At 36.2% G+C, this 22,640-nt stretch overlaps 2 protein-coding genes across 9 annotated transcripts in view; both read right to left on the reverse strand.

Moving 5' to 3' along the window:
- Positions 1–5,201, reverse strand: part of ENOX1 (ecto-NOX disulfide-thiol exchanger 1) — a 630,834-nt gene extending 625,633 nt beyond the window's left edge. The window contains exons 1-2 of one of the 2 annotated variants that reach the window (XM_089899512.1): positions 2,684–5,201; positions 2,086–2,315 (exon numbers count right to left, since the gene is read on the reverse strand). The gene's annotated coding sequence lies outside the window, so the exon portion shown is untranslated. Of the gene's footprint in view, positions 1–2,085 lie in introns of both variants that reach the window. The other variant, XM_089899514.1, reaches the window with a different exon arrangement.
- Positions 5,202–17,895: 12,694 nt separating this feature from the next.
- The window catches only part of CCDC122 (coiled-coil domain containing 122), a 34,741-nt gene continuing 29,996 nt past the window's right edge, over positions 17,896–22,640 (reverse strand). For all 7 annotated transcript variants that reach the window (XM_089899515.1, XM_089899516.1, XM_089899519.1 and 4 more), the window contains one exon: positions 17,896–18,836. In XM_089899515.1, coding sequence (XP_089755641.1) covers positions 18,687–18,836 — 150 coding nt within the window. In that variant the 3' untranslated portion in view covers positions 17,896–18,686. The remainder of the gene's footprint in view (positions 18,837–22,640) is intronic.

Genomic DNA, 22,640 nt, shown 5'->3' on the forward strand with positions numbered 1-22,640 from the left:
TTTAAGTCAAAATTCCTGACTTAAGATGTAACTATTAAAAATTAACATATGCAAATATTTACAAAAAGTAGGCAGAGAGTGATATAGACTTATGAATCCAGTTATAATTATATAAATACAATGTATTTGTATTTGGACTGTTATACTCTACCTTACTTCCATCACCTTATGGAGGTAACGAAAATCCTCAGACATTTTAAAGGTTTTAAGGCTCGGGATTCCCCGAATGTGTTTAAGAACCATCTGATTAATATATGAATTATAATTTGGTGTGAAATGGAAAGCTCTCATAAAACAAGACCTTGGGAATCTTCACCAATGTTCTCTCTTCCCAAGCATTTCTCCCAACCTTTAATGCTGGAGAAATTAAGGAGTTGAGAGATGTAATTTGCTTTCAGGAGAGGATGGCCTTGAATGGAATTTAGAAGCAATGTGCTGCCCAGTAGATGATGCTGCCAGCTGTCATATCTAAACCAGTTTACTGCCCACTCAGTGCACTGTTTCCAGGATTTAGATGTTAATTACCTTTGGATACAATAGCATGGGATACTTCTCAGCCCATCACTATGTTTTGCATGGCTCATCAGTGCCTTGGAGATGTGTGAATGGCTAATAAATATACGCGTGTAATAGGTTTCACTAAAATAGAATGATTCACATTAGGACAAAATGCCCTCCTCCATCCATTTGAAATTGTTTCATTTAATTGTATTCCACACTATTGGATCCCTACTAATTCTGTCAGTAATCAATGGAGATGATGATGGGATAAAATCTGCACGTCTAACATGTATTTTATCAGCAAAAATTAGCTGGTCTGAATACATAATTAGTTTATAAAATGTGTTTTTGAACACATTTAAAGAATGAGAGTTTTTAATCTGCCAATTTTGCTGAATAGGCATTTATGGGTATACAGGGAACTCTGAGGATAATTATAAAACAACTCATAACCAATTAAAGGATGAGCCTTAGAAGAGTAATATGAACTATTGACCTGAGATTGTTATGAAACCATGTCATCCTTCCAAAAACATATTCTGCTTTGTGAGCTGAAAACAGCCATTTCTGTTTCTGTTCCATCTTCCTTGCTTTTTGTTTCTTTTTAAAGAATTTTAACAGACTTTCTAGGCTTAGGTATTGTTACCTTTCTAAGGATTCAGATGTGTAATTAAAAAAATCAAAAGATTTGACAAGTCAGAAAGCCAGAGTGAGAAGCAGCATACATAGGTGTGATTATTGAGAGACCCCCCCAAACCATGCTGCCTCCTTTTTTTAACTGCAGACCCATTATATACGTTTATTTTCTTTGTTCTCTTTTTTGCATTAACTAAGCATGTCAAAGTTGACCCAGCAGCATCTGGGTCTTCAGAGATAAAGTGGAATCCAGTGACACAGTAACATCACATATTTTTAAGTATGGAATTTTGTCCTTTTAGAATGGTTATTAATATTGGATAAATGCCCAGGTAATGGATATTTTTGCTAACTACTTTGTAAATTAACAGAGAAGATCAGTAGAATAGCAAATTATCAAAACATGATGGTCCCTTGCTGCCACAACAAGGACAAGCTACAATCTAGAAAGTAGATGGTGAACAGGCGCCAACTTCGTGACAATTAGCAATTAGCAGTGACTTGTGGAAGCTGAGCTACTATTGATCAACTGACAAAAGAAGAAAGAGGGAGGGTGAAGGGGAGGAGACGAGGGGAAGGAAGCTCTTTCTTCACATTGTTCTATTAAAGAAGACTGTTGTTAAATCTTGAATGAGAAACCAGAAGGCACTCCTCATTGGATACCATGATTTACATGGTTACAAACTGATTAGAGAGTAACTCATTCCTCCGCCTCCTATAAGATAACGGCAATTGACAACTCCTTCTCTTCAACCATTCCTAGAAAGTCCAAGAAAATTTACTGCAATGCACAAAAACTTGGCCTACGTTAATAGATGATTAGGGCCATGTGTTACACAATTCCAGGGACAACATTCTAGAGGAGACTTACTGTTTTAGCAGGTATGACTCTCAAACCACAAACATAACTGTGCAAAAAAAAATATCCATTTACTTTCTAAAACTCACCTTAATTTCTGACTCCAGACTTCCCATTACGCCTGCTTGGAGGAAATTTTAACTTCTGCTTCTTTTGGAAACTTCCTCCATGCTCAAAGTGTGCCATTTTTCCGGGATTCTGCACATCACAACAAGTGGACACCGAGAGGAGCCAGGTTTGAGCCAGCTCAGGAGGCTGCCAGTTGAAGTGAAAGGACCCCAGCAGAAGGAGGCTGTGGGTGCACCCTAGAGGGCAGGCACTGCAGGGGACAGCAAGAGGCCATTTGGAAGGTATCCTACTAGAGAACAGTGCAGACTAGAGTGCCCTGACTAGGAGATATTTAAATCATCTGCACATACATCCTGGGAGAGAAAGAGAGTCTACATTTGACAGACTAGGAACAGCAAAGCTAAGTAAATAGGCCTTTGCTCTTGGCTCTCGGCCCTCCCCCTTCACCTTGGGGGTGGGGAGAGGAGGTCATGGTATTGGGAGTTGGAGTTTAGAAGAAGACAGCAGTAGAAGCAGCCTGCACTTCCTAATCCTGGTACCCAAACAAAGGCAGGAGTCAGACTTCAGCTGAGAGAAGTCTTATTGTAAGCAGGAAATTAGAGTTACGCTTATGCTTACCTAAAGATGAGACTGTAGACATGGTTTGAAAATGACCAGAAATGCTATGGGATTTCTTGGAGAGGTTGCCAAGTTGTAGAAAGGATACGCCGACCAGGACATGGATGAAGACAGTGGTTTCCTGATGGTGTCCCACTGAATTCACACTCATTGTCTCTTTCCACGTCCTTTGTCCCTCCAGGCTGGCGGCACTCTGATACTTCCACGTTGTCCTTCCTCCACAGTCACAGCCAGTGTTGGAAGCCGTTCTGCACTGGGTTCTTCTGCCTCCCCAGATATTTCCTGAAAGCTGCATCTGACTCCTGCCCCAGGACTTCCCTCCCTGCCGAAAGCCTTTTTCTTCCTCCTACTTTTTTCAAGCTTGGTTTGCTCCTGCAAACATGTTCTCCTTTATGCATCCTCCATAAGGAGTGTAAGTTCTTCTATGGGCTTAGTTTTATTTTTAGAAAGAAGAGCCAGAAAGGATAGGGGCTATTTTTACTTTCTACACCTGAAGTAGTAGAGCGCAGAAAGCTATTGGCTTGAATGTGGAAAAGAATAAGAGGAAAAATTAGGTGAGAGAAGATACAAATTATATGTCAAAATATTACTCAGCTCCGCTTTGATTTCTGGTGGAATTTAGTAATCCTTGATCTGATTGAATTTTCTACTGGATGCAGAAGACATATGTACTTAAGCTACTCTCAGTATATGTTATTTTATACCTTGGTGCGCTTGCTTCTTCCCCTCTGCTATATGTGGGCTGAGAAGCAGCAACAGTGTGGTGATTGAGATCACCAGGGTTCAAATCCCAGCTAAGCCATGATGTCACTATGGGACCAGGTACAACTTACTTCACCACTCTGTGTCTCAATTTCTCCATATGCAAAATGGGAATGATGGTCATAGTAGCATCTACCTCATGGGGAAATTATGAGGATAGAATTAATGTTTATAAAGTGCTTATGAGAAAATAAGAGACATAGCAAAGCAAAAGAGGTGCTTACTGATGATAATTTGCTTGTTCTCTTACATTCTAGAATCTCCATGGGGTGATAAATTTGCTACATGCATGGCATTCCTTAGCCAGATAGTCTTTCTTGAGACCACCCCCAGACTGGGTCATTCTCTCAAGAGTTCCCTGTATTACATCTTCAGAGCACTTACTATCTCTACAATTCAATAAATAACCTCATAATAATTTAACATCTGTCTTCCCTGCTCAGTTATGAGCTCTATAACTAAGTTGACTCCTGAGATCCCTTATAATTCATGCAACTGTCTGGGGCTTTCTGATTCGGAGTCAGCCTGGTATTATATCAGATCTGCTGTAAGTTTGGGGGTTATAGGATATATTCTAGCAGGTTTCGTTCAAGCATCTTTAAAAAAAATTTTTTACTTTCATTTTTTTAATCAAAGTGTAGTTGATTTACAATATCGTGTTAGTTTCAAGCGTTAGATTCAGTTATACATAAATATGTATTTTTTCTGATTCTTTTCCATTATAGGTTATTATAAGATATTGAATATAGCTCCCTGTGCTACACAGTAAATCCTTGCTGTTTATCTATTTTACATATAGTGGTGTGTAACTGTTAATCTCTTACTCCTAATGTATCCCTCCCCTGCCTCTTTCCCCTTTGGTAACCATAAGTTTGTTTTCTATGTCTGTGAGTCTTTTCCTGTTTTGTAAACATGTTCATTTGTGTTATTCTTTAGATTCCACATACAAGTGATATATAAAAATTTTACTTTCCAGGGGAAGGGTAAAATGGCATCAACCCATTAGCTGCTGTTAGAGCTATAACCAATAAAAATATCTGGACTTAGTTTTTGGCTTTAAGAGAGAAATTAAAAAATTTAAATTGCTACCTCTTCATATTTATTCCACATATTTTAAGACTTTAAAAAGAAAAACGTATAGGTTCCTTAAAAGCCTTGTGGCATGCTCCAAAATTGTTAGTTTCCATTTTAACTTAGACTAATGGGTTGGTTGGCTGAGGATTGCTTGTGGGAGAGGGACTTAATGATTACAGAGAACACTGATATGTGTAGACTTCATGTTTTGAAAATCATTATGAAGGAATTATTATAAATAATAATATTCATAGAACACCATGTGGAAAAGCATACCGTAGTTATGACTTCATAGCCAAAGCAACCTAGAAGAGTTAGATCCAGCAGATAAACCAATAATGTAGACACTCAGAGATGGGGTTCCCTTCTCTCCCTCCATGAAGCAGCCCTCCCAACCCCACCCGGCCTCAGTCTCAGTACATCTGATTCAAACATTCTCCTTTACTCTTTCCCAAGAGTAATTAGACCTGCGTGCTGTGGGCATTCCAGCACATGATGGCTGTAGTTTGAAATATCCAATTTTTTCCTTTCCTTTTCATCCAAATCCTGTCCATCATCCCCAAAATAGCTCATATTGTTCATTCCTCTGAAAATCTGTAAAATATGTTGGTACTTCATTATAATTGCTCTTTCAGTGTCGCTGAACTGATTCATCTGTTTCACGTCTTAACTGGAGGAACAACTGGGTATAAGATAAAGGAGAAAAAAGACTATATATTGCACTTTATATTATGTTGCCGAGAGATGCAGTTAGTAGGTGTACAACCAATAAACGATCCAGAACCCTGGAATACTTAATTAAATCAAGTTACATATTTGTGTGGTGCCCTAGCAAATGTCTAGGGTGGGCATTTAGGCTTCCATAAATATTAGCACTTCACTTGTAATCTGAGATGTTGAATTTAGTTTTAAAATAGACCAACAAGCCACACAAACTACTTCCCAGGTATGTTTTGAGTTCAACATTCTTTTTTACAACTTCTATATTTACCACTATACCACCGAATAGAGAGAACAGACACTTAAAATGATGACCCTACGGTAAAATTCCATAATTGTTTTTAAGAAAGAAAAGGTAAAAAGTCTTTGACCTACTGAGTTTATTTAATCCAATTTCCATCCCACCTTTTGCTGTGTCTCCTGATCCTGGAAACAGAACACTGCTGAATAAACACTGCAAAGCTGAACTTAGTAGGTTCACCATGGATTTACACTAACTGTGGATTTACTCTAATTGGTGTCATTTAGATCATTAAAGCTAATCCCTTTTTTTATGGCTTTATGGCAGTTCACACCATTTTCATTTTCCTCAAATGACTAACTCTACACTACTAACGCTACACTGTCACCTTCAGCTGTTTTTCTTACACTCTATCTAATCAAGAACTCCTTCGACTTCCCTTTTCTTTAAACTGTCCTTTTCCTTTATTCAGTCTCTAATTTTTTCATCCTGACTCAGGAGTGCTTTTCTTCTGGAGGTTACTCCCTTCCTCTCTGCCCTGAAGCCTGTCCCCTCTTGGGCTTCCAGGATACACTCCACAAATAGCTCCCACTCTCTTGTATCTTCAATGCTGCCTTTTTCATGAGCCCTGCAAGCATGGTCAGATTTCCCAGGCCCTAGGAAATCCTTCTCTTAACCCTTCTAGCTACCCTACAAGTTATCTTGCATTTCTAGCCTTTCATTTACTATCTCACTTCTCAAAAGTGCAGTCAATATATGTTATCTCAATTTATCCACTTTTTTGTTTGGATGTACTGCATCCCACCAGTCCTCATACTGAAGGCCACAAATTCCAGGCCTAAGGGGTAAGCTTGTGCTTAGATTCTAGGACAAAACTGCTCACAAGGAAGCAACTATCACCCCTTAGATTCAGTTTTGAATCTCTGTAGCAAGTGCTCCCGCCTGGAACTAGATTCTGCCTATGTCACTGCTACTAGAACTTACTGAAGCTAACCACCTACCAGCTACATTTTCTGCCTACCGCTAACCCCCATCGCACTCCTTTTTTTCCCTTCGCGTTTGGACAGATAGATATTGGAACATTAACTTTACTATTGATGAAGCTGATTGGTAAATGTTTCTTTACATGTTTGGCTGAATAGTTTTATTAAATTGAACTTTCTCCTATAACAGCAGCCCAGAATGTGCCCTCTCTGCACTTGATTTGCAGTCTGGCTTACAAGAAGAAGAGTTGGGGGCTAAGCCTTCTTCCAAATCAACAAAAGGTTAAGTCACTCATCTATTGGGACAAGTGGAAGTTCGGAGATTAGCTGAAAACATTCCTACCATAATTTTCCATTCCTTGAGAGTAGATTGGACATTCTCTTCCCTTTATGGAAATATGAGCCATGGGGAATAAATGTTCTACACTATCCATCCTCTGCCTCCTGGCTAGGGCTTCTCCTAACTCCTGCACCAGAAAGCCTATCTAGTCTTAGCCACTGTGCCAACCCTGCTGCTGCCGGAATACACTCACTCCTTAACCTTACACACTGGTTTCTGGCTCAAAAATCAACCATAAGATCTTAACTACTCAATCCAGTGACACCTTCCCGGTCTTAATCTTCTCTCACTTCTCAGCTCTAAAATTCCGATCACTTCCCATTTGACTGTGGAAAAAGAGGCAAAGATCATGAGGTCATACACTACAGTTTTGTACATTGTTTCTTATACGATTACCATTGTTTCCAATCAGAAGAGAGTTCTCTTAACAACCAGGTCCCTCTACTCTAGGTTTTTGTAAAATCAACATTCATGTTAAAATGACTTCCTACTGATGTAGTAGAGGAATAGGAGATCAGAGGTTAGGTTTGAGTCCAAATTCTGACACATACTAGTTATATGACTTTAACTTTCAACTGCTTCAGTAATTTCAATGACAAATTGAGAATTCTGTGAACTAATCAATACTAATTGTATTAATAGTAGTTAATATGTATGGAATATTTAATTCTAATCACTAAGGACTTTATCTGCATTATCTTATTTAATCTACAACTCCATGAAGTAAATCATATTATTCCCATTCTACAGATTTTAAAATGGAGACTTAATGAATGTAAGAAACTTGCCCCAAATCACACCACCAATGAGTGATAGTTTGGAATGAATCTAGTGAAACAGGTATTAGAACTCAAGTTTATATAACTCTAAAGTTAAAGCTCTTAACTGTGCTTTTCTTCTTTCCCTACACTTACTGTATGCAAAGACCTCCTATGGTGTATTGTACAGAAAATGAAGTCATTAGATAGTCAGCATTGTCATCGTTATCATCATGATTGTCATCATTACTATTACACAGAGGATCACATTCTAACTTGGCCAGTGGTCTTTGTGTAGTCGTTTCTCAATTTAGTTTATTATCATGTATTTGCTAAAGAGGGGTCTACTCTCTCTTTTTCTCTGAAAACCTTATAGTGTCATTCATGTACTAGAAGAAAACATGGGCATGTTCCTTTACGAGTTAGGTACAGGGAAAACTTTCCTGTGACACAAAATACAGAAGCAATAAAGAAAAACACTGATAAATTTAACTACATAAAAATAAAGCAACTTTGCATGGCAAAAGAAGTACTATAAACAAAGTAAAAAGACAAATGACAAACTGGAATAAATATGTGCTACTTGTATCACAAACAAAAGATTATTCTGGCATCAAGATAGATGTATTGACCAATGAAATAGAATACAGAGCCCCAAAATAAACCACCCCATATATGGTCAAATGATTTTTGACACGGGTGCCAAGACCATCCAATGGGGAGAGGACAGTCTTTTCAACAAATAGTGCTAGAAAACTGGATGTCCACATGGAAAGGAATGAAGTTGGACTCTTACCTTTTGTCATACACAAAATTAACACAAAATGGATTAAAGACCTAAATGTAAGAACCCAAACAATAAAACTCTTAGAAAAAAACATAGAAGAAAATTTTCATGACATTGGACTTGGCAGGAATTTTTTGGATATGATACCAAAAGCACAGTCAAAAAGAAAAAATAAATAAACTGGATTTCATCAAAATTAAAATTTTCTGCACATCAAAGGACGCAATCAACAGAATGAAGAGGAAATCCATGGAGTGGGGAAAATATTTGTAAATAAAATATTTGATAAAGGATTAATATCTATAATATATCAAGAACTTCTACAGCTCAACAACAACAAAAATAAAAACAACCGAATTTAAAAATGGACAAAGGACTTGAGTAGACATTTCTCCAAAGAAGATATACAAATGGCCAATAAGCACATGAAATAATTCTCTACATCACTAAGGAAACATGGGCTCAAAACCAAAGTGAGGTATCACTTTATATCCATAAGGATGGTTATTATAAAAATAAAATAAGTGTTGGCGAAGATGTTGAGAAATTGGAATGCTTGTACATCGCTAGTATGCTAACATAATCTCTCAGGTTTGGGGAGTGAGTTCAACATGAGTGATCAACATGATATGGCTACCATAAAAGCCTTTGTAAACTTAGGTTGCATTAACAGAAAACTGAGTCCCAAGTATGGAATGAAATAAGACTCTTCTACAGGTGGTTGATCAGACTAATACCTTAAGTGTTGTTTTCTGTTCTGCATCTTTCATAGGACAATACCAAGGCAGAACACATCCAGAGGGATGTGACTAGGATGTGGAGGGATATGAACTAAAGTCACGTGAGTTGTTATAAACTGGGAATATTTAGCTCAGAGAAAACAGTTCTTGGGCTGGACATGGGCTATGTATTTCCGGCGCTTTGAAACAGAGTTCATAGTCACTTTAAAAATATATATAATTAAAATATACTGTTCCTAATGTTTCACAATCTACTTTTCCTCTTAATTCATTCAACAAATTTATACTCTAAGTAATATGCATATTAATAAACTCTTTTTTCTAATTATTTTTAATAAGGTATATTTGGCTTTTCTTTTTTTTTTAACATCTTTATTGGAGTATAATTGCTTTACAATGGTGTGTTAGTTTCTGCTTTATAACAAAGTGAATCAGTTATAGATATACGTATGTTCCCATATCTCTTCCCTCTTGCATCTCCCTCCCTCCCACCCTCTCTATCCCACCCCTCTAGGTGGTCACACAGCACCAAGCTGATCTCCCTGTGCTATTCAGCTGCTTCCCACTAGACCTACTGGAGAATGGACTTGAGGATATGGGGAGGAGGAAGGGTAAGCTGTGACAAAGTGAGAGAGTGGCATGGACATATATACACTACCAAACGTAAAATAGATGGCTTTTCATTTTTTTATTCACTCCACTCCAGGGCCCACCATATTAAATAGTGCTGCAATTTTTATTCAGATTCAAAGAATGCTTTCTATTTCAAGAACTTGGTATACTTTGAACTTATTTGCCTAAATTGTGATGCATTAGCAATTACAATAGTTAATATCACAGAATACATGTTTTCCCTTTGGTATATGGGATGTTAAACTGTGTTACAATGGTCATTTATTTATCAGCTACTCAGTGCTTTTTCTCACAAGGCCCTGGTTAAAGCAGCCATAATTATACTAAACTATATCTGAAATTAAAGCATTTGGGAAACATCCTAACAAAAGCTCAAAACTCCCTTTCTACCTGAAAATTAACACTCTCCAAGGCCTAATAAGCATGGTTAATGCTTAAACTCTGCCAAAACTCTGAAAAGCACTTAAAACCCCTGTGCCATCAGCTAATGGAATATTGCCATTCTAGGGGAAGAAAGTAAAGAATATTTGAAAATGATTAAAAGGGAGGGCATTTTTAGTGGTGTAAAGAATAATATAATAATAGACATAGGAAGTTGGTTTCCTGAAAATGATTTTGCTACAGATGTAATAAGGAAAGATATAAAGTGTGTCATTGGGAAAAATTATATTAGAATTATAGTTAAACTCCACAGTTATGCATAAACCATATAGAAACAATAAAAACAAAGTGAAATTGCCCCAGATTATCCTGAATAGTCATTACATTTATGAATATACAATATTCAATAGAATATTACAATATTCTATTCAGAGGAATGTTATAGTTTCCATTTTTAATAAAGATTTTCTTTCTATTTCCATACAGTCCTCCCTGTTTACTTGTATTTTCATGAAGCTTTCACAGCTTTCTTCTTTAAAAGATGGAACATTTTACATAATTTTTCAATATATAAAACTCTTTTAAAAGCATGGTTCAAACTGTTTATAATTGAAGAACACAAGAACATATTGCTTGTGGCTTGTTAAACATGTTTACTTTCATTAGAGTTACATAAAAGTTTCATTTCATTTTCTAGAAAAGCATTTAAAGTTTTGGTCTTTATAAATATTCACATATTTTGGTTTAAAATCATAAAGGTAAATTTTGGAAGTAATTTTCATGTTCTTTTTTAAATAATAACTGAATTGTCTGTTATTTGGTATCATCCTATGTCAATCAAATGATCCCATGCCAGACTATCCATAATTAAGCCCAATATATAAAAGCTTAAAGTTATTTTAACCTATTTTAAACAAGGAACTCTACATAAGTTCTCTAAATTGTACGCCAATATTTATTTTGATTCAGAAATCATGATATATATTTCTTAGTACTTCTAAACTACAGCATTGCAGAGAAACTGAGGCATTTTAAATGTAGTTCAGCTTTATAGTAGCTGTAACTGTTGAACTTGGTTCTGAGGCTGTGTTATTGTTGATTCCTGAATGTAGGAGAGAGAGCTTGAAGCAAATTTGTGAAAATACATGCCTACAGAAGACCTAGAATTTTGTTTTGGCTGGTGGAAAGGGTTTATTGTTAAATCGAACAGAAAAAAAATGGAAAAAAAAGGCAGTGTTTACTGTTTAGTCCTGAAATGGATTTTGTGTCTTTGGAAAGTTTTTCTTTTTTCTTTTTTTCCCAGAAGAGGCATTTCATGCTCAGTTTTTTTTTTTGTTTGTTTGTTTGTTTTTGCGGTACGCGGGCCTCTCACTGTTGTGGCCTCTCCCGTTGCGGAGCACAGACTCCGGATGCGCAGGCTCAGCGGCCATGGCTCACGGGCCCAGCTGCTCCACGGCATGTGGGATCTTCCCGGACCGGGGCACGAACCCGCGTCCCCTTCATCGGCAGGCGGACTCTCAACCACTGCACCACCAGGGAAGCCCCATGCTCAGTTTTTACTCAAAGAAGATAGCTCAAGAAATAGTATTAATAATAAGATTAGAGGTAGGAGAGACTGACGACAGGGATGTTGGGAAATATTGACAAGAAGAGCAATGGTTATCTTATTCACTAACTCATTCAACATACACCAGAGCACCTATTATGTATGCTAGGTATCTGCTTGCTGATGGCAATGCAAAAGGGAATAAAATAGAAACTTTCAGAGTCTGATGAGTGAAAACAATCATGAGAAAATAATTGCTTTGCAGCCCACCTCAAATGTCACCTCTTCTTTTAAACTCTTCCACCCTGTCTGGAATTAACTGCACCTTATTTTGTGTTTCCACAGGGTTTCGTTTACGCTTCTATTACAGGATGTTTTATGTTGTATTTGAACCTATTATATACATGTCTCTCTTGCCAACTAAATTAATCTCCTGAATGGAAAGAACCATGACATATTTATTTTTGCAATTACCTAACAAAGAAGGTAGAACGTGAAATTTATTTCTTTGCCATCGTCAGCTCACTGTGTTGGGCTTTAACGCATACCAGTCAGCTTCTTTTTTAGACTGTTACAAAATGAAAGTGGATATTCAAATTTTGTTCCTATTGCTGGGCCCTACTTCCATAAGTGTAGGACATTTTGCAGAATTTTAACTTATTTATATATCAGCTTGAAGTTTTGAGGACTAGCAACACTAATGTTTACAAGTGTTTGGAGGCCAAGAGCAAGAAGTCTTAATAAATTTAGCCTAGGTTAAAACCATTTTTACAACACTAATAATTTTTTTATAACTGTTACCAATTTTATATTTTTCGATGCTGTTAATGTAAAAAATCACAAAGATATTATGAAATACCCTTAGCAATACTTTTAAAGTGACTGTAAATTTTCTGAAACCATGGTGACAGATGCTATGATTTTGATTTTTTACAATGTTCTGTCTTCTAGATCCACATTTCTTTGTAATATTCTGAGTTAATTACTCTTGATCTGCAACAGACTGTTATTCTAGGGTTTTGAGTTGTAGGTGGAATAATGAATGATTAAAAGGGAGAATTGCTAATTTAAAAAAATGGAAAAGATAGGAAAGGATGGTTTAAAAGAACCAGGATGATTATACGAGGCCATAGGATCTGGGGATGTGCACACATGATTTTTTCCTGTCCCTGTCTTTGTCATTTAGTTGGAATGAGAGCAACCAAAATGTTTTCCTTAAATATCACCCTTTTTTTCTGGTTGCATGAGTCTTTTAATAAGCCTGTCTAAAAATCACAGGACCTCAGCACAGTTGAAAAAATTTTAAATTAAAAAATTGTTAAATTCAAAATCAAGATTTATTTAATAAATTTATAGTATGTAGCAACATGGTAGTTCCTAAGAATAGTAATATGAAAAAAAGTTTAATACAAAATAGTGACTGACTTATTATACTTGAAGGCTCATAGTGTACTTGTACTGTTGTACTAAATAAATGGAATAAAGTTTGTGTCTTTTGGCTTTTGCGTTTTTAACTTAAAGCCAATAAAAATATCATAATTACACTAAATGGGATAGTAATTAGATTTCAAAGGTGCTAAGTTTCTTGCTTTTTTTTTTTTTTTTTTCCTGTTGCTGCTGCTGCTGGAAGCAGAATTGATCTGGAATGAGGAACCGGAGTAGAGTAAGTCATATCTTGAAAATAGAGATTTCAACGTGTAATTATTTTTGCAAGGTGAGTTGGTTTGGGATTCCCAGAAGCAGACTCCGAGCAAGTGATTTATTAGTGAAGTCCTCCCAGGAGAAATTGGTGAGGGAAGCAAGACTGGAAAGAAAAAAAAAGCCAAGCAAGCCTGTAATAGCAGGTAAAGTCCTTTTGAGGGTAGCAGGATTCCCACAGACAGTGTTGGTGAGAGCTAGTGGAGGTAAAAGCATAGCTCACCTGGGAGAGGGGTGCTCAAAAAGGATAAAAAAGAGATCTGAGAGGGTCTGGGCAGAGCACTGACTGTGTCAGTGTTTCTGAGAAAGTTTATCTCTAGGATGCAGCTCAAAATAAAGATGGAGTCTCTTGCATAAGACAGTTATAAATGAAGAGATTGTTTTCAATGTTCGGGATCTAAATTTAGGCAAGTGAATTAAACTTTGGAGTTACACCAAAAATGCGAATTGGAGTCTGAAGATGATACAACTGGGGCTCTGCAGAGACTGAGAAAAGGAAAGCTCTGAAGAGGAAGTGGTATTTTTTGCTGGAAAGAAATGGAAGAAAAATGAGAGAATTAGACTAATTATTAGGAAACTGTGCCTGAGTAAATTACATTGACAGATTAATTGAGATTGAAAGGCTTAGAAGATGAATAATCTAAATTAGTGAAAGATTAGAAAAAGAATGGACTCTTCTGAGAATTGAATGCTTTATACAAATTTGTATGAACCACAAATTAAAATAATATCAACATTATCTAACTTCCCAGCCAAGTCAATATTACATCCAAGGGACGGAGGTGTCCTCAAAACGGTCTCCCTCTAAGGAATGACAGACACTTGACAATGGCTGTACACAGTCTCTGTGGGAAAGGTGGATGAGGAGAAAACTGTGTAATATTTTCAGCCAAGTATATGTGCTGACATCTGGCTGGCTGAATTAGTTAACACTAGTCATTGAAGACAAAACAACTCATTTTTGCAGGATTGTTATATTTTTCCCATATCACATACATAAAGAAGCACTATGGAATCAAGGAGAAATAGTCTTGAAAGCACCTTGAGGAAGCTTCTCCAATACAAGCACGGGGATAACAAATTTCTATTCTATGTAAAATAATGTCATGGGGAGTAATAAGTAATACATAATAAATAAGGTGGACGATATGTCTTGACTTAAACGTTTTGGACAAAGAAGAAATTTGAAGGTCTATCTTAGACTGGCAGTGTGTTATCATTGCCTCTAAATTACCTTGTGCTGTGTGGCTGAGCAACACTGGCAAATATCTGTAATTTAAGGGTTTTATTCTAATTCTGACATGATTGTTATGCCAGAGAGCTTTTTGAGTAAGAAGCCTTTTAAAACTATTTATCACATGAACTCTGGTTTTGCTTTTGGAATACATCATCTCATTAATTAAAAGATTGAAGTTTCATTATTTCATGTCTGTCTTTACTGGGTTACGTAAACAGCAACTCTGTCATTACTAAATCATATGCTATTTTAATTTTTCTAAAAATGTAGACCTCATAGCCATCATTGAGATAGAACATTACAGAAGAGAAAAAGCAATTTGGAGCATCCCATTCTTAGATATGTATTGAATAAATCTATTCTGTTATTAGTATCTGTTTCAATTTATTTTTCCTGGTTTTGGTCATAGTTCAGTAACATTCAGGAGAAAGTGCTATATGGTAGCTTATGTGATATAGAAGACCCATTACTTATACTGCCAAATTTATCAGGAAAGTAAAAGAACAAAAACCAAAAACCAAACGCTTCCCTTAGAAATACATTATAAATTCAAGTAAACAAATATAGCATAGGTTATTTATGACAGGCACACAACTTTTAGCTACTGATCATTAGCTTTACTAATCATTATCTTAGTTAATGAAAAATAAAATATTGAAAATATGAGCAACTAGTAAATCAAATAGTTTTTAGTTGAAAAACCGTAAGTTCTTCTTAGTCTACTGACTCTCCCCACCAAAAAATAGTCCTAAATTTCCACAGTATTGTTATAGGCCTTAATGATTTGTATGGATGAACAAGGGATTCCATGTTCAATGCAAGATGATACAGGAACTTCGAGTATTAATTGTAATCACCTATGTGAACTTTACAAGGTTCCAAAGCAATTTTTATAAGCAGAATTTCACTTTCCTTAGCCCAAATGTTTTACTAATACTGACTTTCATGTACTGATGTCATAAAGAGTGAAGTAAGTCAGAAAGAGAAAAACAAATACCATATGCTAACACATATATACGGAATCTAAAAAAAAAAAAAAAAAGGTTCTGATGAACCTAGGGGCAGGACAGGAATAAAGACGCAGTTGTAGAGACTGGACTTGAGGACAGGGGGAGGGGGAAGGGTAAGCTGGGACGAAGTGAGAGAGTAGCATTGACATATATACACTACCAAATGTAAAATAGATAGCCGGAGGGAAGCAGCCACATAGCACAGGGAGATCAGGTGTTTTGTGACCACGTAGAGGGGTGGGATAGGGAGGGCGGGAGGGAGACGCAAGAGGGAGGGGATATGGGGATATATGTATACGTATAGCTGGTTCATTTTGTTATACAGCAGAAACTAACACGACGTTGTAAAGCAATTATACTCCAATAAAGATGTTTAAAAAATAACAAATTTTTAAAGCAGTTGTAGGTTTATAACAAAATTGAGAGAAAGTCACAGAGGTTTCCCATATACTCCCTGGTCCGACACATGCACAGCCTTCCCATTCATTAACGTTACTCACCATAATGGTACATCTTTTTAAACCAAGGATGAACCTACACTGACACATCATAATCACCCAAAGTCCACAGTTTACCTTAGGATTCACCCTTGGTACTGTACATTCTATGCATTTGGACAAATGTATAATGACATATATCCATCATTACAGCATCATACAAAATATTTTCACTGCCCTAAAAAAATCCCCTGTGCTCCACCTATTCATCTCTTCTCCAACCCCCCACCCTCAGCAACCCTGGCAACCACTGATATTTTTACTGCTTCCATAGTTTTTCTTTTTCCAGAATGTCATATAGTTAGACTTATGTAACTTTTTCAGATTGGCTTCTCTCACTTAGAAATATACATTGAAGTTTCCTCGTATCTTTTCATAGCTTAAAAACATTTCTTTTCTAAGCACTAAATAATATTCCATTGTCTGGATATACCACAGTGTATTTATCCATTCACCTACCAAAGGTCATCTTGGTTGCTTCCAAGTTTTGACAATTATGAAAAAAGCTGCTATAATCACCTGTGTTTTTGTGTGGACATCAGTTTTCTACTCCTTTGGATAAATACCAAGGAGTGTGACTGCAGGACCATATGTTAAGGGTATGTTTAGTTTTGTAAGAAACTACCAAACTATCTTCTAAAATGGTTGTACCATTTTGCATTTCTGTTTTCTTGGATAAATTATGAAATTTATTTATATTTCACCTTTTAAAAGCCAGAACATAACAAATGTCACTTTCTGGAAAGTCGTCTTATTAGAAATACATGAAGTGCACTTAACACAAGGAACTCAGTTTCTTGGTATCACCAGTGAGACCACCATCATCAGGTCCCGCAAATGAAGGTTTTGTCAAATTTCCCTCTAAACTTAGACTGAGATGAACTTCTTCCTCAATGGTTGTATCATTTTGCATTTCTGTTTGGGGTTTCTGTTGCTCCACATTCTCATCAGCATTTGGTATTGTCAGTGTTACAGATTTTGGCCATTCTAACAGGTGTGTAGTGGTATCTCATTGTTTTAATTCTCATTTCCTTGATGACATATCATGTGGAGCATATTTTCATATGCTTATTTGCCATCTGTGTATCTTCTTTGGTGAGGTGTCTATTAGGCCTTTGGCCCATTTTTTTAATCCGGTTATTTGTTTTCTTATTGTTGAGTTTTAAGAGTTTATTTTATATTTTGAATAACAGTTCTTTATCAGGTTTGCCTTTTGCAAATATTTTCTTTCAGTCTATAGCTTGTCTTATCATTCTCTTGACAGTATCTATTACAGAGCAGACATTTTTAATTTTAATGAAGTCTAGCTTATCAATTATTTCTTTCATGGGTTGTGCCTTCAGTGTTGTATCTAAGAAAGACATCAGCATACTGATGGTTAGCTAGGCTTTCTCCTATGTTATCTTCTAGCAGTTTTATAATTTTGCATTTTGCATTTACGTCTGTGATCTACTAACTCTAACCCTAATCCTAAAAATTAGAAGAAAGAAAGAAAATAACCTAGTTCTGAGTCATGGGCCAACGCTGATTGTGTTACAGCATAAGCCACTTGAAGTGTTAGCCATAATAAGTCATGCAAATTCCTAATAGGACTACTAATATTAGGCAAACAAGATTGTCAGGTTTTATGTCAGCTATACTCTTACTGAATCTTATGCACATAGAAAGGTGAGGAGAAAATGGACCTAAGATACCTCTTTGATGTTATTGCTTTGAACTCATTAAATCCTAAAAGTGAATATTTAAAAACCATATCTTCAATAATTGATGTTTTGTTTCTGCTTCTAAAAATTTAACGCAATGGAGCCACAACAAGGAGCGCTTTTATTCTAAAAGGCACAAGTTTGTTGCTGTGGACATAGTATATGACTTTCAATGAGAAAAAAAATGTTAGTCTACATTGGTTAACATTAAGAGCTGGTATGTTTGCCTTACATGATGTTATAAATTCAATTTAGCTATAGAATAGTAAGAAAGAACATACAGACAGAAAAGTGAACAAAAAATTGTATACATTGCAACACTCTAAAAATATGTTATCCAACAGCAAAGAAAAATGATTGTTACCTTCTGGATAAAAGAGAAAAACTAGGTAAATATCTGAAGCCTTGAACACATAACAACCTTATTATAAATGTCAACATTTATGGACTGCTTTGAAGCCAGGGGTAAAAATCAGGTAGTTTGAAACAGACAACCATTTAAAATATCTTAACAATTTAAACCACTGTAAATTCAAATGCTTCTTTTCTTCTAAATTTTTGCTTCATGTGCTAGTGAAGGCAACATGTTTATAAACAGGCATTCATGAGTACAATATATCTTATACACTCAAAATATTCATACAGAGTCTTTCACTATTCTTCTGTGAGCCTTCCTATTGTCTCTCTATTGCTATCAATTATCGGGTTGGAAGGCATTTCAGCAAACAGATGACTGATTCAAAGAAAAGAAAACATATCTGTCATTAAGAGAGCCCTCTGATAGTGGATGTCATTTGTTAAGACCCAAAGGATATTCTCACCTTTCTATCCCATAATTTTTGTGGCATAGTCTGTGCTCAGCATTACCCTATACTACATTACCCTTGGCCATGTTAATCTTTCGTTCCAATGCATTTTCTCAGTTCAGCTGCAGTTTTTTGCAGCTGTTGAATGTTCCATTGCCATCGTCTTCTATCTGACTGAAGCTTGTTCACCTGACAGTGCAAACGCTTAAGAATTGCACCATATCTCTTACGTTGTACCTATTAAAAGAAGAGCACATGTCAATGGGCCTTGAGAAGGAAAACTAGTAAACAGCCATAAAGGATATTTTGACTACTCTAAAGAGGAAAGCACTTGATTAAAAATTACTCACTGTAAATAATAATGATAATAAAAATAAACACTAATTATAAGTATTCAACACATTACATGCTAGATACTGTGATGAGAGCTTTTTACATGTAATTAAATTCTCATAACACCTTATGATGTAAATATTATTATCCCCACTTTTGTATAAACTGAAGATCAAAGAGTTTAAGTAATGCACTCAAGGTTTCACAGCTAGCAAGTGATGGTGTTTGGGATTTGAACACAAGGGAAGCATCTGCGATGGAGGGCCTTCTACTTATCAAAGCAGGTTCTGGTTAAGAGTAATGGTTTCATTTCCTGTATCTAGTGGTTCACTGAAACATAGACCTATTGATCTAAAAGATCCAGGAGATCATGTAGGCCATTTCCCTGCCATTAAGTAGATCAGTATTTATGCTGAGACAGACAAGGCTACAGCGGAGGGCAGTGAGGCCCAGTGGAAAGTGCATGGGTTAAGGCTGAATAATATTTCATTGTGTGTATACACCACAGTTTGTTTATCCATTCATCCATTGATGGACACTTGGGTTGTTCCTATTTTTGGCTATTGTGACCAACACTGCTATGAATATGGATATAAATATATCTTTGAGACTCGGCTTTCAATTCTTTTAGGTATATACCCAGAAGTAGAATTGCTGGATCATACAGTAATTCTATTTTTAATTTTTTGCTGAACTGCCATGCCGTTTTCTACTCTGGCTGCACGAGTTTACATTCTCACCAGCAGGTGGGAGGGTTCCAATTCTTCACACACTGAAAGTATTTGATATTACCTTTTTGATCACAATCATAGCCATCTTAGTGGGTGTGAAGTGGTACTCCCAGTGAGCGTGACAGTGGTATTGTAGTGAAACACCCACTTTAAAATGAACTGATTAGCGGGGCTGGGAAAGTTACTTCTTCATTCTCATGTCTATTTAAGAGAGAGCTCTAGTCAGTCAGGAAGGTGATTCTAGGTCAATACAAAGAAGAATCAATTTGTCAAAACACCAATTTGTCAAAATAACCAATTTGCCAAAATAAGTTTATAGCTTAAGATGGCTGTAGGGAGACAAGACTCTGGGTTTCTGGGGCCTTAAGACTCTGTCCCCGACCTGTCTCCCCTTCTCTCTGTAACTCAGCTTTCCTTTTTACTGGGACCCTTTTTACTGGGACCCTCAGTACGGTTTCCCCTCTCTCTTTCCCAGCTTCTCCCTTAACTTGGAGCTTCTTCACCTTTATTATGCCATGGCTCATTTTGATAGTATATGAGGACTATGGACTTCTTAGAATGTTTTTTAAATGCATAAAATAAAACATACAGGAATACAAAAGAAACCAATTATATGGAAACACAGTTCTGCAGAGCATCAGGGGAACTAGGACAGAAACACTGTAAGCATTCCAAAATACTGGTATAAAAACAAAGTGAAAACTTGTCAAGTAACACTTCACATAAATTGCTATAAACTTTAAACATCCTTTTAAGTTTTCAGTTTTGTTAATTCTTCAAAGTCAGTTCATTCAAATTGGTGAACTAGGCCTCCTGATATATTGGCAAAACAGAAAATGACTTTAAAAGAATTATAAATAAATTGGTAAACAGAAACATCATATTAGATAAGGAAACTATATTCAAAAGAAGATTTTTAATATATCAAGTATATTCAAAGGGATATATATCAACTTATATGTATATATGTAATACATATCACTGCATATATTAATATGTAATAAATACATCCATTGATATATCCAATAGCATACATTCATAAGGAGAATATAGTCACTGAATATGCTTATATACATGTTCATAGAATATGCTAATAGAAATCAAAAAACTGGAACAAAATTTTGGTTACTCCATAAATCATATTAGCCTGCTTCTAAAATTATTCTTCAGCAGTGAAGCTGTGAAACTAATACACCATGTATCAGAGTAGAGACATGCAAAGTCCCCTTAGTGGGACTCTAGATCACCAGCCTCAGCTAGATATCACAGGAGGTATTAATATAAACTAAAGAAAGAATATATCATCAGAAGGGATTATGTGAAGAACGTAGCACAAAAATAGGCAAGTGAAGGAGGCATGTGTTGGTAGTTCCCATCCAGTGACTGTCTGATAAGAATAACACTGTTACGGAGATTGGCTCCTTGAGTGTCCAGAGCCAGAGGTTAAGAACACTCCAACTCTAATGACTGACTTGATTTCTATGCTCAGTAACCAGCTTTATGATAATTTGGCTTCCAGTGTAGTTTCCTTACAGGGAGAAGAAGCACTGATGACTGATAGGTTTTCTGATTTCCTTGAGAGTTTTGTTTATTATTGTAAACTAATAAACTGGCATTTGAGTTTTATACATCAGGTTCTTGTGAACTCTACTAGCACTTCTCCATGTCTACGCAACCCTGGGATATTTAAAAGGTTAATTTTCTAAGCCCACAAGGCTAAAAGGAGGTTTTGGCCAAGAAGTGACTTCGTAAAGATGAAGGTCACATTGTGAGCCTTCTTGAAGGCCAGCCAATTGTTCAGCCTCTATTGGTATAATTCTGCCTTTGGTATGTGTCAATATTCAAACTTGAATACCATTACACAGCTAAGGATGTAGTGGTTCTGGAGAGAATACAGCTTTTTTTGCCTCTAAGAAATGGAGGGGTTACTATTCTTATTTAGTTATTGTTACACTCAAGGCAGAAATAAGAATAATAATGAAGCAGGGGTGGTGCTCAGAAAACACAGTGGCAAAAAGAGTGGCCTCTTCATTCCCTTCACTCTAGACATACTTCACTTCTAGAATCTGAGTCCAAGTACGTTCTCATCTTAAGACTTTTGCACTTATTTTTCCCTTTGCCTGGAAAGCTATTCCTCAGATCTACATGACTAGCTCCTTCACTTCTTTACATTGTTTGTGTTTTGAAAGTTAAACCAACTCTGCATTCCTGAGATAAACTTTGCCTGGTCATGAGTTACTAACCTTTTTATACATACCAGCGGATGTCAATTTGAAAATATTTTGCATCTACGTTCCTGAGGAACATTGGTCTGTAATTACTTTTCTGGGAATGTTCCTGTTCATTCTTTGTGTCAGGGTTATGCTGGCCTCCTAAAATAAGCTGGGAAGAGTTCCACCCTCCATTTTCTGAAAAAATTTGTATAGGCTGGGTATTATTTCTTCCTTAAATGTGTGATAGAATTTACCAGTGAAGCCATGTCAGTCTGAAGCTTTCCTTGTGGGGAGGGTTTTAATTATGAGTTCAATTTCATTGATTCCTACTTTACACCATTTATATAGCCTAATTTTAAATGGATCATAGGTCTAAACATAAAAGTAATTTCTTCCTGTGTTACTGATGGTATGTGCGCTTTTCAAGGAATTTGTCCATTTCATCTAAGTTGTTAAATTTATTGTTCTTTGTAATAGGCCTTTATCATCCTTTTAAGTCTATAGGACCTAAAGTAGTGTCCCCACGATCCTCATTTTTTGATCAGTATTGTTATGGTTTATCAATTTTATTAGTCTTTTCAACTTTTGGCTTTGCTGATTTTCTCTGATTTTCCATTTTCTATTTCACTGATTTCTACTATTTATTATGTCATTTCTTCCTATTTGCTATGGGCTGAATTTATTCTTATTTTCTAGTCTCTTAAGATGGAAGCTTAGATAATTGCTTTTAAACCTTTTTTCTCTTCTAATATGCACACTTAAAG

This window comes from Delphinapterus leucas, chromosome 18 (assembly GCF_059928025.1).
Source record: "Delphinapterus leucas isolate spDelLeu-1000000601 "Yukka" chromosome 18, BTC_Dleu_Yukka2, whole genome shotgun sequence".
Classification (NCBI taxonomy): Eukaryota; Metazoa; Chordata; class Mammalia; order Artiodactyla; family Monodontidae; genus Delphinapterus; species Delphinapterus leucas.